Genomic DNA, 12,994 nt, shown 5'->3' with positions numbered 1-12,994 from the left:
ATCACTCATCCAAGTGACTCATTCAGTCGTATCTGACTGCAGGTTTCCCCAGCCTTAGAAAGAGTACATTTGCTTAATGACTGAAACTAGCAACACTCGCGAACAATGGTTTGTGAGGTCAGTTTCTTGTTCATTAATATGCAAATTGTCATGACCATTGATTACAACTACTCCTCAAAGAGCATTGATCAATGGCCATGAGTATTGTGGCCACTGTGTTAGAACGTCACAGTGGAACTACAACACTACAACAGACTGATGCTGTTACATTGTAATAAAACCAGACTGACGTTAGCGTGTTGTTGTAAAATGATCATAAAATATCAGTTTTATTATGTTAGTATTTGTTGGTATAAAATCAAAAGGGGGGGGGGGGGGGTTACAGGGCAGCACAAATTGTGTACAGAGTATTATGTATGTATGTTGAGAGTGATGAAATTAAGATCAAATGTTTGCAGTGTTCCAGACTGTTTCTCTTTAAGGCACCATAAATGAGAAATGATTTTAAATTCAGTTATTAACTGCAGCCGTCATTTTCTTTACAGTATTTATGTCTTCTTTGGTGTTCACTCCTTCCCCTTCCCTCACTCTCTTTTAGCCCATCCATTTGGCCCAGAGCAGCTTCTTGGTAAAAGCCTTTGGTACAGCCTTCATACTCGACCTGGAGCTCAACCAGTAAGTCACCGCACACCTGCAAAGCTTACCTCAGGTCCATTAAACATCACTTTAAGTGGTTCACTGCAATTACTGACATAACTATGTTCAGACTCACACATCATATTACACGAAGTGGGTGCTGGCTAAACATTGATAAATAACAGATGGTGTAGCCATATTCAGACCTAGTCAAGCAATACACTGAAGTAAAGTGTCCTAATATTGTAGTGAGGTTTAAGTCACAACAAGTCACATCACACCTCTTTTAATACTTATTAATACTTATTGTGACACTGATTTTATTTATTTCTATGAAAGGACCAGTAAGCAAAAATCGAAACCCTTGTAAAAGAATTACTTCAGTACTAGGTCCTTTTTTTTAAGCATTTCTAAGCACTTTTTGTTGTTTTTGCTCCTAATATTTCTCAATCTGTACACTCCAGCAATCTGCTGTCTACAGACTATGTCGAGCGTCACTTTGAGGAAGATGGCCAGCTGTCACAGAATATGGTAGGTTTACAGAAACAGTTTTAACACCGTGGCAAATGTGTTCATAATTAATAATAATCGTAGTTACACCTGCCCTGAAATTTAAAAAAAAAAAAAAACAGTCCAAGGAGTTGGAGGTTGGGTTTTTTGATGGCTCCAAATTGGTACTAGGTGTGAATGTGAGCATGACTCTTTTCTGTCTTTGTGTCGGCCATGTGACTGACTGCCCAGTGTCAGCTGGGATTGACTTCAACCTCCTGCAACCTAGCAAACTAACATCCTGCTGACAATGGCTTTGACAGTAAACGCTCTCACATCAAACAATTGAGGCTGAAAATGATTTTTGTGGCTGTTTGTAGAAACATTATGGTTCTCCATCCCAGTTTTGAGTATTCCACCTGAATTAAACCAAGCAGAATCAGTAATTGAGTGACACAACGTTATTTTTTTTTTGTCCAGTCCAGAAATGCCTAAAAAGCATGTGTTTGAACGTCTAGAAATAAGTGTAAATGACTGCAAAATATGTGCTAGCCCAGATGTGTTGTTCCATAACAACTCTTCAGCTTATCAGGTCCACACGTTATCCTGGACCTGTGGAAAGGTGTCCAAAAACACCTTTCTGGCTACAGCTGCATGAGCCCTGATGGTTAGATTGTTGACATGGCCCTCTCTGTCATGAATTATAAATTTGAGCAAAATGGCCTTTAATAAATCCAAGACGGGCAGACAGCTTGACTCTCGACAGCCTCTGCGAGACGGTGTCTCTCTGTCTGTATCCTCTCTGCCAAAGAACCACCTGACCAATTGGTAGACGGTTGCCATGGAAACCAGCAGACAGCAGCAGTACCAGTGTGGGCCTACTTTGTGTCATGAGGGGAATTCAAATCATGTGCATTTCCAGAAAGGATTAAATCAGATTTTACAGCCACCTTCTGCCATGACCTTTGGATAATCCGGGCACAGACATTACATTTGAAGATTATTTCAACGGGTTAAAATCAAAGAAATAAAAAGGCCAAATAATTAAATAGTGCAGGAAGGAGGCATAAAGATTTATCAATGGTCTCAATATGAAACACTATTCACTAATCAAAATGAAGTAAGATCATTAAATTAACCACACAGCCAGACCAATGTCTCTCTTAGTTTGATGTCATTTATCACTTTTTAAATGACTCAGTATTCCATAAATAAATTTATGTCATACTCTAAGTGTTTTGGGTTTTTTTTAAAGATTCAATTTATAATTTTGATTTTGACTTTATTAAAAATAATAATATTAATAATTGAGTTTTGGTAATGTTGCTGACCCCAAAGATACAAAGTCTGACAGACCTTACATGTTTACACTTTTTTTTTTCCTACCAACTATGTTAAAATTACAATTCTTATAATAATAATCCAATTTGAGCACGGAATGAGAGAAATGGAGTTGAATAATTACTGCACTAATTTGATTAATAGTGGCCCGGTAATAGATCCCTGGGGAACACCGTAAAATAATCACATTAGAATTTAATCTAGAAATACACTTAGATTAAAAACAGGTTTAATGCCATTTATTGTTATTGAAAAGCCCATAAAAGAGTTATGAATATGGTAAAAAATGTATTCGTTTTTTGTTTTGTTTTTTTTTTCTTATTTTGTCCAGCGGCTCCACCATTTTTTTTTTGGTACCCTTTATAAATTATAATACATAAGGCGGGATTATTATTATTAGTAGTAGTAGTAGTCGTCTGGTCTGTAGTCAATAAATGTTATGAAATGTTAAAAAAAACATCTAAAATGTTAATTTAATTAGTACTTTTGTCAGATTAATTTAGTCACTAGATTTCTATGTCTTAACTGCTTCATTTTTTTGCCTCCAAGCAGCACTAAGAACGTTCATGCAGGCCCCTCCCCTTTCCATCTGCTCTATACTGATTTATTTAGTTTTACAGGGAAGCCAGTAAATTGCCTGTCTTTGTGTGTCACCTTTTTCTCATTGGCCCCTGTGGATCCTGGTTATTCTGCTGAGCTGGTGACTGTCTCATTCAGATGTAATCTCAGTGACACACAGCTAACAGAGAAATTAAATTATGAATAACGATGGTTGGAATTGACATGAGCTGCATTTTTGAGTTCTAACATTGCCAGCAGATTTTTTTTTTTTTTAAATAAAACTTATTATCAACCATTACTAAAGGTTTTTTTCCTTGTGCTGGGTTAGTGTGTTCACCTGAAAACAAATGGGTTGTCAATGGGAAATTTCATTTAACTTCACTCTGATATGTGCTGTTTTACTCTAATTGTCGTAATAAAATGGTGATATAATTGCCAGACTGATTAATGCACAACGGGCTACGACAGACTATCAGCTAGCAACACTGCATGTGAAATGAACCCTGAAGACTGATGAATTAGCTTCTCTGAAACACAGGGAGAAATGGGGAGTCTTTTAGATTGATTTGCATTCCTTCTTCTTAAGTCGGTTAATGTTTCTCCTAATACTGTAAAATTGTCTCTTCTTGCCAGCACCAGATGCTTAACGTATCTGGAGGAAATTGTTTTTCCTCATGATTTTAAATACTCTAAAACGTAATGCTTTTGTTCTTTCCAGTCCTCTTTTTCACTTTACATTAGTACCTATTATTTCATACCCCGCCACCCACCCACTGCTCTCAGACTCTGAACAATGCTGAGTCCAGACATCAAGCACTCCAGCTTTTCTAATTCTGTTACAGCTGATTATGTCAAGTTCAGTACGGTTGTTTCTGCAGGACATGACTGTCTCAATTTGTGAGTGCAAGCAGTTTTGTTTTTTTTCTTTTCCTTTTTCATTCATACAATTTCTCGATTTTAACGTCATAGTTCACTTGTCGCTGTCCTTCCAGCACTAATAAAATTTCAGTGTGGTTTAAATGGAAGAGTGAGTGGACATCACGTGAAGTGCAACTCTGAAAAGCATCCTCAGTCCCTGACAGTCAGTGTGTGCCTGCTGTGTCAGGCAATTTGATTTCCTCCATTTAGTCTCGTAATCCTACCTTTTATTTATTTATTAACTTGCTAAGTGCTGTGAGTTGCTTCACTATTCGGTATGAATGATGAATGTTCTTTTAGTCCTCGACAGACTAGAACTGATGCCGCATGTAAATAAGCTTCATAAAAATACTGGGACTTACTCTAATGTCTGGAAGGAAGCACTGTTTAATTTATTGTTGTTAGCTTTGAGCTGATCTCTGAAATTATATATCAGTGTAAAAGTTTAATGTTGATTTTCACAGCCTTAATTTTGGATATAAATCTATATAGCAAGCTGCTGTTCCTTATTAGCTTATTATTGCCAGTGAAGTCGGCATTTCTCATGTTTCCTTTTAGCACTACCATGATGTTTACATGTGAGTGAAACGCCCAAGTTGCGCTTAGTACATGCCCATGCTACAGCATTATTTGGCCTCTTCGTGCTGTTGGCTGTCGAATGAAAATGATTGACTGACTGATTTTTTATGGTGTTGTAAATAGGGGAGGAGTTAGGCCGTAATTTTTCCCAGCAGGCCACATGAGAAACTGTGGCTGTTGTGAAATCCCTCTCTAATAACCTGGATTCACTTTCGCTCAATATTAAAATTAATTATTTGCCTTTTTTACGCTTATTGGTGCAGTCCCAGTCTTTCATGGGGCGGTTGTAGTGATCTGCATGAGAAACTGTGACTGTTGTGGAGGGCTGCATCAATAACCTGAACTCAATCTGAATAAGAGTCCCAGCAATGTAGAATCACCAGCTGACCATACCCTATTAAATGCATGTATTTGGACTGTGGGAGGAACATTTCATGCAGTATAATAAAATGGCTAACCTTGTGGACCCACCCTAGACATGTTCTTTCCTTTAAATTTTATTTATATATAGTGTTTCTATGGTTTCGTGAAGACAACGCCGAGATAGTTTAGTTACGTTGATGCAGAACTTTTCTAAGCTAATGTCTTTTCTGAAGCCTTGAATAAATCTGGTCAGAACACTATGAGATTACAACTTTTTACATGGAGACCTCATCTTAGTTTAATCACACGTAACTGTTGGCCTTTAAGAGTTAGCAGTTTCCATTCCTTCTTTGGTTTAATTGAATCAGAATAAAATGCCAGACAGCATTCTGCTCCAAGAGAGCGAGCCTCATATAAAGCTCATGTGTGGCGAGGGATAAAAGAGACACGTGTGACTGACTTTGGACTGAATGATGATTTTGTAGCTGACAGACAACCAGACTGATCATTAATTTGTCATCAACAGTAGCCCGACTGTGTGTGCAGATGTACCTGTGAAGATTTAATCCACCTTCGAGAAGATCAGTTGAAATGACCTTGCAGTGAAAGTAATACTCGGTGTCAGTTAAAATACATTACACATGCCCTTTGTCTTTGAAAAGTAACAAGGATGTCATGTGTCTGAGAGATAACTTAGACATGACAGGATCTCTCTGTGAGCTTTCAGCTTTGAGCTGGAGCTCAGATAAAGGTCGGCCAAGCATGAAGAACAGCAGCTCCAAGTTGCCCCTTTTTCTTTTTGATCTGTCGGCCGTGCTGGATGACAACAGGATCGGGTAGCAGACATGACTTATTGGGGTTCATTACAAACACCTGAAACTGACTCTCTCGCAGTCACATGCATGCATACGCGCGCACACACGCACACCTGAGTTCCAGGTATTTGCAAACAAAACACCTAACTTTAATTTCCATTGTCTCTGTTAAAGCATGCATGATTATTATTTGTGAAATTCTTTGTTCCTTCAACTTTTTTGAGCTCGCACATTTAAAACCATGCTCGTGTCACTTGACTGACAGTAGCCAGTCTCCTCTCAGATTGTCGTAATCTGATCGTTCCTGTACTGCGAGACGCAGATTACAAACACTACGTCCAAAACATGATCGTTCAGTTGGATCCTTTTAGGCGATTATGAATAATCAGGTGGAGTTACCTGGCAGTGAGGTGTACAGGTTGCTCCTTCCAGTGGTTCTGCCAACTTGGCTATGGATTGAGACAGTCACTCATTATCAGAGCTAATTTTATCCTTTATTAGAGGGGCATACAAGCAGTTCATCAGCCTTTAGAACCTTTTTTATTTTGTAGCTCTTGTAGATTCTGTCTGTAGTTTTGGGGGGGATTTTTCCAGATGAATCAACAAAATTAAGTGGTGTCAGCTGACTGATAGATGGTGTGTAATGTATAGGTCTATCAGGCAGACTGTCTGGAGAAACACTTTAAAGTTGCATGTTTGAATATGTAGGATCCAGTGACTGAAAGTCAGATATCTCTGCTTCTGTTGTGTTAATATAACCTTTTTTTCCATCTCTCTTGCAAGCTCCAAATTTGAAGTCTCTAATTTTATGAACATGCATTAAGAAATTAGAGACATTATTATCTTCAGTTTATTAAATCATTGCATTCTTTACAATGGGGTAAAAAGGTTCTTGTGATTTTTAGGGTCAATTCAAAATAGCTTTTTTATAATTATTTTTAGCAGGAAAAAAAATGTATACACATGATTTAAAATGACAAGTTCATTAATTCTCTTTCCAGAGTTGCATTTCAAAGCAGCTCCATGAAGTGACCGCTTTTCTCCTCATTAAAATACCCTCTGCTGCATACCCTGCTACTGTCCCTTCCTTTAAACTTTCTTCTCATTGTATGCCGCTTGCAAACAGAACGGTTGGTGGGGCTGCTCTGCTCACAACCACAGCACATGTCCAGGACATCTGCAATCACTGACATTTATACGGAGCCAAAAAGGGAAAAAATACTTTTCATAGTTGTCTCAAACAACTAGCATAACGGCTAGCTTAGCACAAAGTCAACTTAAAACTTAAACCATCAGTACTAAAAGCATGTTTTCACGGTGTAACCTTTATTAAGACTTGTGCCTGATGTACTGAACAATATTAACTTCCATATTCATGGCAGCTGTGGCTCAGGTGGTGCAGCGGGTTGTTTGACAATCGGAAGGTCAGCGAATTGATCCCCAGCTCCTCCGGTCTATGTGTTAAACTATCCTTGAGCAGGATACTGAACCCCGAGTTGCCCCTGATGCATCCATCAGAGAGTGAATTTGAGCTAAACTGCTTAAGCATTTATTTAAACACTGTATGAATATATGTGTGCTTAGTGTGAATAAGACTTGTAGTAGGAAGTGCTTTGAGTCCATTTACCATTAGCAAAGTGCTAAGTCATGATACTCCTGAACGGAAGGAGTTCATCATTTGGTGATCGACAAGATTCATTTGTTCTGGATAGGATCGCTTGTAAGTCTTAAGTCTTCTTGGTGGATTTTAATTCTCATTAATTTGTACATTACAGCCACAAAAAGACAGAAAAGCATATCACTTTCTTTCTGTATTTTACACATTACAGTAACCTGTGAAATGTAATGGATCAAGAGGCATGTGAACTAATACATCATTGACGCTGTGTCTGTCTAATATGCCCATGTCAGGTGTCTGTGTGAGTGATGGGTACAGTTTGAGATCCTGTGTACTTCCCAGCTGATGGACTTGAGCAGTTCCTTATAAAACACCTGTTCATTTTCAACTTAAATGGGTTCAACCTTGACTTTAATGAATTTTGTGCTTCAGATAGCTGTAGTTGACGCTATCTTCCAGTGAATTAGGAAATTCTGATGCATACCCACTCACACTCTGTTATGCACACTTCCTTTCCCTTGCTGAAACTCTACTCAGCTGTAGCAGCTGCAGCAGGTGTAGGTTTCCCCAGACACCAAATCATACAGTAGTCACTGATCTCCTTCAGACAACCCTCCTGGTTGATCATAGGCCTCACGCTGACAGAAAATACCTACCTATGTATATATGGGCCAAAAGATCAGTGGCATCGAGGGCTTCGCAGACGGTGTTGGCTTCATTTTCTGAAATTTGACATGTACATGTTACTGGATGATGACAGTATCAGTGTCTCACTATTACCTCTTGTTTGGTTTCAGGGAGGGGAGCACTGCTTCTACCACGGGCGAATACGAGGAGTGCCGGGGTCCTGGGCTGCTTTGTCAACCTGCCACGGCCTGCAGTGAGTCCAACGCTGTGGGGCTACATTTCAGATTAAGTCACTACAACAAATGAGAACCCAAGCAATGATTTTAATTGTTTAAAATCAAACCCAATTGCACACACACCAGTATACTGTGCAAAAGTCTTGAGCCACATTTCTTTATATTTGCTTCGAATGAGCCAGACTTTCTATGCCAAATTATGCACGAAACGGCCTGAAAATCAGTGGAAACTAATCTTATTGAGTGATAAATGCAAATTAAAAAAGAGTGAAGCCACGTTAATGACAACGTGTACAACCACTGGAGGTGTGAGCAGGAAAAACGGAACAATTGATGGAAAAAGAGTGGACTTTATACCAGTTTTTAAATTGTGTTGATAGGTCACGTAAAACCAGAGTTATGATATAAATATATGCAATGTTTGGTTTTCTTCCTGAATACGATCGTTGTTCATATTTACTGCAGGAAGAAACGGTAAAAACGGCGTTTTATAAGGAAAACGCTCGAAAGCCTGTGAGCAAAGACAAAACCAAAAAACCCCCACCCTTTCCTATTGGTCGAAAAATGTACCATGTCGACCAATCAAAAAATGGTATGGCAACATGGCATTTATTGTTTAGGAAGGGGGAAATTGTAGGAATGACGGCGTGTTTTGAGATGTGAGAGATTTGCGCAAATCTTGTGTAGTTAGTGTGTAGTGTAGTCAATAGTTTTGTGTGTGTCAGAACAATGAGGCGACTGCTGAATTGGAGTTTGAGTTATGTAGTGTTAACATACTACACAGGTCATGAACAAGATTTTTTTTTTTTTTTTACATTTTCATTGTAAGTGGGCTAAAGCAGTTAATTAAAAGTAGTCTAACATAAATGTAAATGCTGTAATTTGATTATTTTAATAAACCATGTAACTTGGATGGATTCGATGCTGGCGTGACCACAGTGCACACGTCTGCTGTTGCTCACAGTGGTCCAAGTGTCTGCTGCTGTGTGTTTGCTCAGACACATGAAAAATTAGAGGGAACATTGTTCTACAGCCATCTATAAAACACGGTAGAGGCTCTGCTGGGGTTTTGGAGGCTTCATCATTTCTGCTTTCATAATTTTAACTAATTATGAAAGCAGAAAAGTGTGATTGGATTTTTATCCACAATGCAATACCACAAATAAAAACATAGATCTACAGTAGAACATTAGCAGTTATGGATTTGCTTCCCCAGAGCCTGGAGCTCAACATTATTGAACCAAGATTAAAGACTGAAGGGTCATTTATGTTTAAAATAAAATAAATAAGTCTCACCTTCCTCCGATCCACCTTTCTATTTGTTTTCTGATAAATAGAAACACATTTTAGAAAAGAAGTGGTGAAGCAATTATCATACATGATCGTTTTGTTTTATTTAGGGGGATGTTTTCTGACGGGAACTTCTCTTACGGGATCGAACCTCTTGGCACTGGAGCGGTAAGTAACTTCCGGCGACGCCATGAAAAGATGTGAAAAGACAATGCGTTCATATTTTTTCTTTCACTTTTATTTATATATTTATTTAAGCAGGCCACATGTAATAGACTCTCTTTCAGTAGAGGACTTTGAATCATGTTTGGGAGCTGCTTTGTCAGGTCTCACTTTCTCACAGTATCTCCGCTCTCCATAACTTACCGTCAGTGTTACTCTATCTCTGAGTTTCTGAGTGGAAAGTGTTGAATATACACACAATCCACCACCACGGAAACATTTCCAGTGTCTGAAAAGAAGCAGATTATCTGCTGGAGGCAGGTGAGCGAAGGAAAAGTTGACAAAAAGAAAGTTTGGCCCTTTACAAATATTCAGATTTTGATCTTAAAAGAGTTGCATTTAAAATAAATGGAGATTCAACAGAGTGACTGATGTGAGTGGGATAAAAGTGTTTAGAGAGGAAGAGGCTGAGCCTTTTTTTTTTATTTTTTCCATTAAGGCTCAGTGATCGCAGTACAGCTCAATTACATAGACTGGAGAGATGAATCAATAGCCTCTCAGCTCATCTTCAAACTCCCTCACTCTCTCTCTTCCTCTCTCCTCAGCTCTCTCTCAAATGGGTCATTTTCATAAAGTATTTATCCCCAGCTCAAGTGTACCACTGTGTCCAGTGGAGTTGCTGCCATTATGACAGCCCTGTGATTGATTAAATATGCATCAGCACTTTCTACTTTTTTTTTTTTTTCCACACAGAAGCTTTAAGTTCACAATGAGAAGTCCATTCATGTTTCCTATGATTTAAGCATATGTTTTTCTAAACTATATTTAATACTTCAGCAGCATTAAGATCCATTAACTGAATGCTTTCTGCAGTTTCACGTCTGTCGATCAAATCCCAGTACAGGTTTTCAAGGCTTAGATTTCCACTTATTCCAAATCTCTACCGGCTGCTGGTTCACTTTGAATTTTTTTTTTTTGTTTTTTTTTTTTAACATTAAAAATTATGACACATAAATCCCAAGATGAGTGACATATACACATAAGCACAGGTCCTCTGAGTACCTGATTGAAGCTCAATTCCTCCCTGGTCATAAAAGAACATGTTTACTTCTGTGCAGCATCCCATAAACATCTGGGAACTGAGGAGAGCAGTTGCTGGAGTTTTGGAAGAGTAATGAGATCAAATATTTGCCTGACATGGGATTCTAGCTGCTCAGCAGTCTGGGCTGCAGTTAGGCCTTCTACTGAAAAGACATGCTGTTTTAATGGATGCAGTATGTGATTTAGTATTGTGTTGCTGAAATATGCAAGACATTCACTGAAACAGACGCCATTTGGATGGGAGCATATGTTGCTCTAAACCCTATATATACCTTTTTAGGTGTACAAGCTGCCAAATCCATAGGCACTAATGCACTCCTATAGCATCAGGGATGCAGGCTTTTGAACTGAGTACTAATAACAACTAAAGAGGTCCCGCTCCTCTTTAGTCCTGAGGACTGTGTTAATATGCATTTGTGCATTTGTGGATGGCACAATGAACTGTGCTCACAATTATTTCTGGAAGAGTTCCTGAGCCCATGCAGTGATTTCTTTAACTGACTCATATCTGTTTTTAATGCAGTGCTGGTTGAGGGTATGAAGATCACAGGCATCCAGGACTAATTGTGGGGTGGGAAACTTCCCCACAGATTTCTCCAGATTTTTAGAATCATTTAATGATTGAGCATCATTTACTTTTGCACCTTTTGTTTCTACGTCTCCTCTTTTTTTGAGACCAGTTGGCTCTGCAAAGAAGATTCAGGCAGTTTTTCAGCCCTCGATAATATTTTTTTTTCTTTTAAAATAAGGATTTTGCTGATTAGTGAAAAAAGTAAACTAGACAAAACAAGAAAAAGACTGGCTGCTTGTGTGTGGTTCTTTGTTCTTTGTTGGCTTCCCTTGCTGCATTTCAGCTACAGAAAAAAATTGACATTCATTAAATTGTTTCCATCTTCCTCTCCCTCTGTGTTCTTCCCTGTCGCCCTCCAGGAGAACAATGACCACGTTGTGTTTCGAATGCCTAACACTGACCTTTTTCCACCTCCCTGTCCAGGTAAGTCCTCTTGTTTTTTTTCTCGTACAGTAATTTCCAAATGTCAGTATTCATATAAGCTCTCATTGGTTTAATGATAGAGAAATTCACTATGAGGAGCTGTTAGTGGTGGGGAAAAAGATACATTTAAAAATCTGGATCTTATTTTGATGAAACCCTGACGAGACGCAGTTTGTTACTAAACCTCAAAGGCTGGTGCTATTCCTTGTTTGGAGACGACACTTTTGTCCTTGACAGTTATCTAATGCAGTCAAATGTTCTGTAATGCAAGCCCCTGTTTGGTTCTGCTTCTTCACTCCCTTCACGTTCAGAGTCCTCAGGTTGTCCATCTGTCCTCCACGCCCTTCCTAAACGTCTCATTTGGCTGCGTTCCTTCTCCACCTCGCCCATTTGTCCCTTACTCTTCCTCTCTGGAGTCACCTCCCCGCTCATTCCTGTTCCTCTGTGCCTCTTCACCCCTAACTCTCTCCATTTGTGCTCATGCGCTCCCCTTTTTTCTGCTCTCCCTACCACGGGCTCTGATATTGATTTCTCCTGCAGATCACTGGACTAAAATACATGGTTGCATCCATCACTGGAATGATAACAGCCACTTTTCCCTCTCAGTGGTGTCTGCTTATGTGTTGCAGGATGCTCCATGAACAGCACAGAGGCTAAGATGCAGTCACGCAGGCAAAGCGAAGAGGATGGCGAGCTAAGCGATGAAGTCAACTGGTCTACCGAAGAAAAGCCGATACTCACAGAAGGTCTTCGACGCTCAAGAAGACAAGTCAGTTTTCCTTCAAGCTCTGATTCTTCATCTGCACACACACCTCCAAACACACAGTTGGCCCGCTGGGATCATGTTGGCAGCAGCAATGCTGAGAGAGTCACCAACAGAGAATCATCAGTGAGGAGAAATTAATATTTTACAAATAAGTCAGATGATGATATGACTCATTTTTAATTCTGATTAAAAACAGTCCTAGGAAAAAAAAAGAGAGAGAAATTCTGAGGCAACACCTCTGGAATAAATTTGAACTCTGACTTGTAGACTCGTACAAAGAAGTGAAGGTATGAAGTTGAAGAGATGTCTGTCTGGGCGACAGCCTTTATGGTTCCTCATTAATTTTACCTTCACAGGGTGAATGTTTGGCTTTGCACAGATGTCTGTATGCATCCTTCAGGCTAACTCAGAGCAGACTTAAAAACAACTGTAATAAAATGATTTTTTGCCTGTAACTTTTCATCTTTCAACATTATCCAAAGTACTACAAATTAAAAA

At 39.0% G+C, this 12,994-nt stretch overlaps 1 protein-coding gene across 5 annotated transcripts in view; it reads left to right on the top strand.

Annotated features, from left to right (window-relative positions):
• Nucleotides 1–12,994, top strand: part of adam11 (ADAM metallopeptidase domain 11) — a 34,843-nt gene that overhangs the window by 4,841 nt on the left and 17,008 nt on the right. For all 5 annotated transcript variants that reach the window (XR_013910770.1, XM_026178678.2, XM_026178680.2 and 2 more), the window contains exons 3-8: nucleotides 599–675; nucleotides 1,101–1,167; nucleotides 8,118–8,200; nucleotides 9,584–9,641; nucleotides 11,667–11,730; nucleotides 12,360–12,499. Coding sequence is in view for 4 of the 5 variants with exons in the window: in XM_026178678.2 (XP_026034463.2) it covers nucleotides 599–675; nucleotides 1,101–1,167; nucleotides 8,118–8,200; nucleotides 9,584–9,641; nucleotides 11,667–11,730; nucleotides 12,360–12,499 (489 nt within the window). In the remaining variant the exon portion in view is untranslated. The remainder of the gene's footprint in view (nucleotides 1–598; nucleotides 676–1,100; nucleotides 1,168–8,117; nucleotides 8,201–9,583; nucleotides 9,642–11,666; nucleotides 11,731–12,359; nucleotides 12,500–12,994) is intronic.

Source organism: Astatotilapia calliptera, chromosome 8 (assembly GCF_964374335.1).
Source record: "Astatotilapia calliptera chromosome 8, fAstCal68.1, whole genome shotgun sequence".
Classification (NCBI taxonomy): domain Eukaryota; kingdom Metazoa; phylum Chordata; class Actinopteri; order Cichliformes; family Cichlidae; genus Astatotilapia; species Astatotilapia calliptera.
Note: the sequence above shows the minus strand (reverse complement) of the source record. Positions and strands in the feature narration are given on the sequence as shown.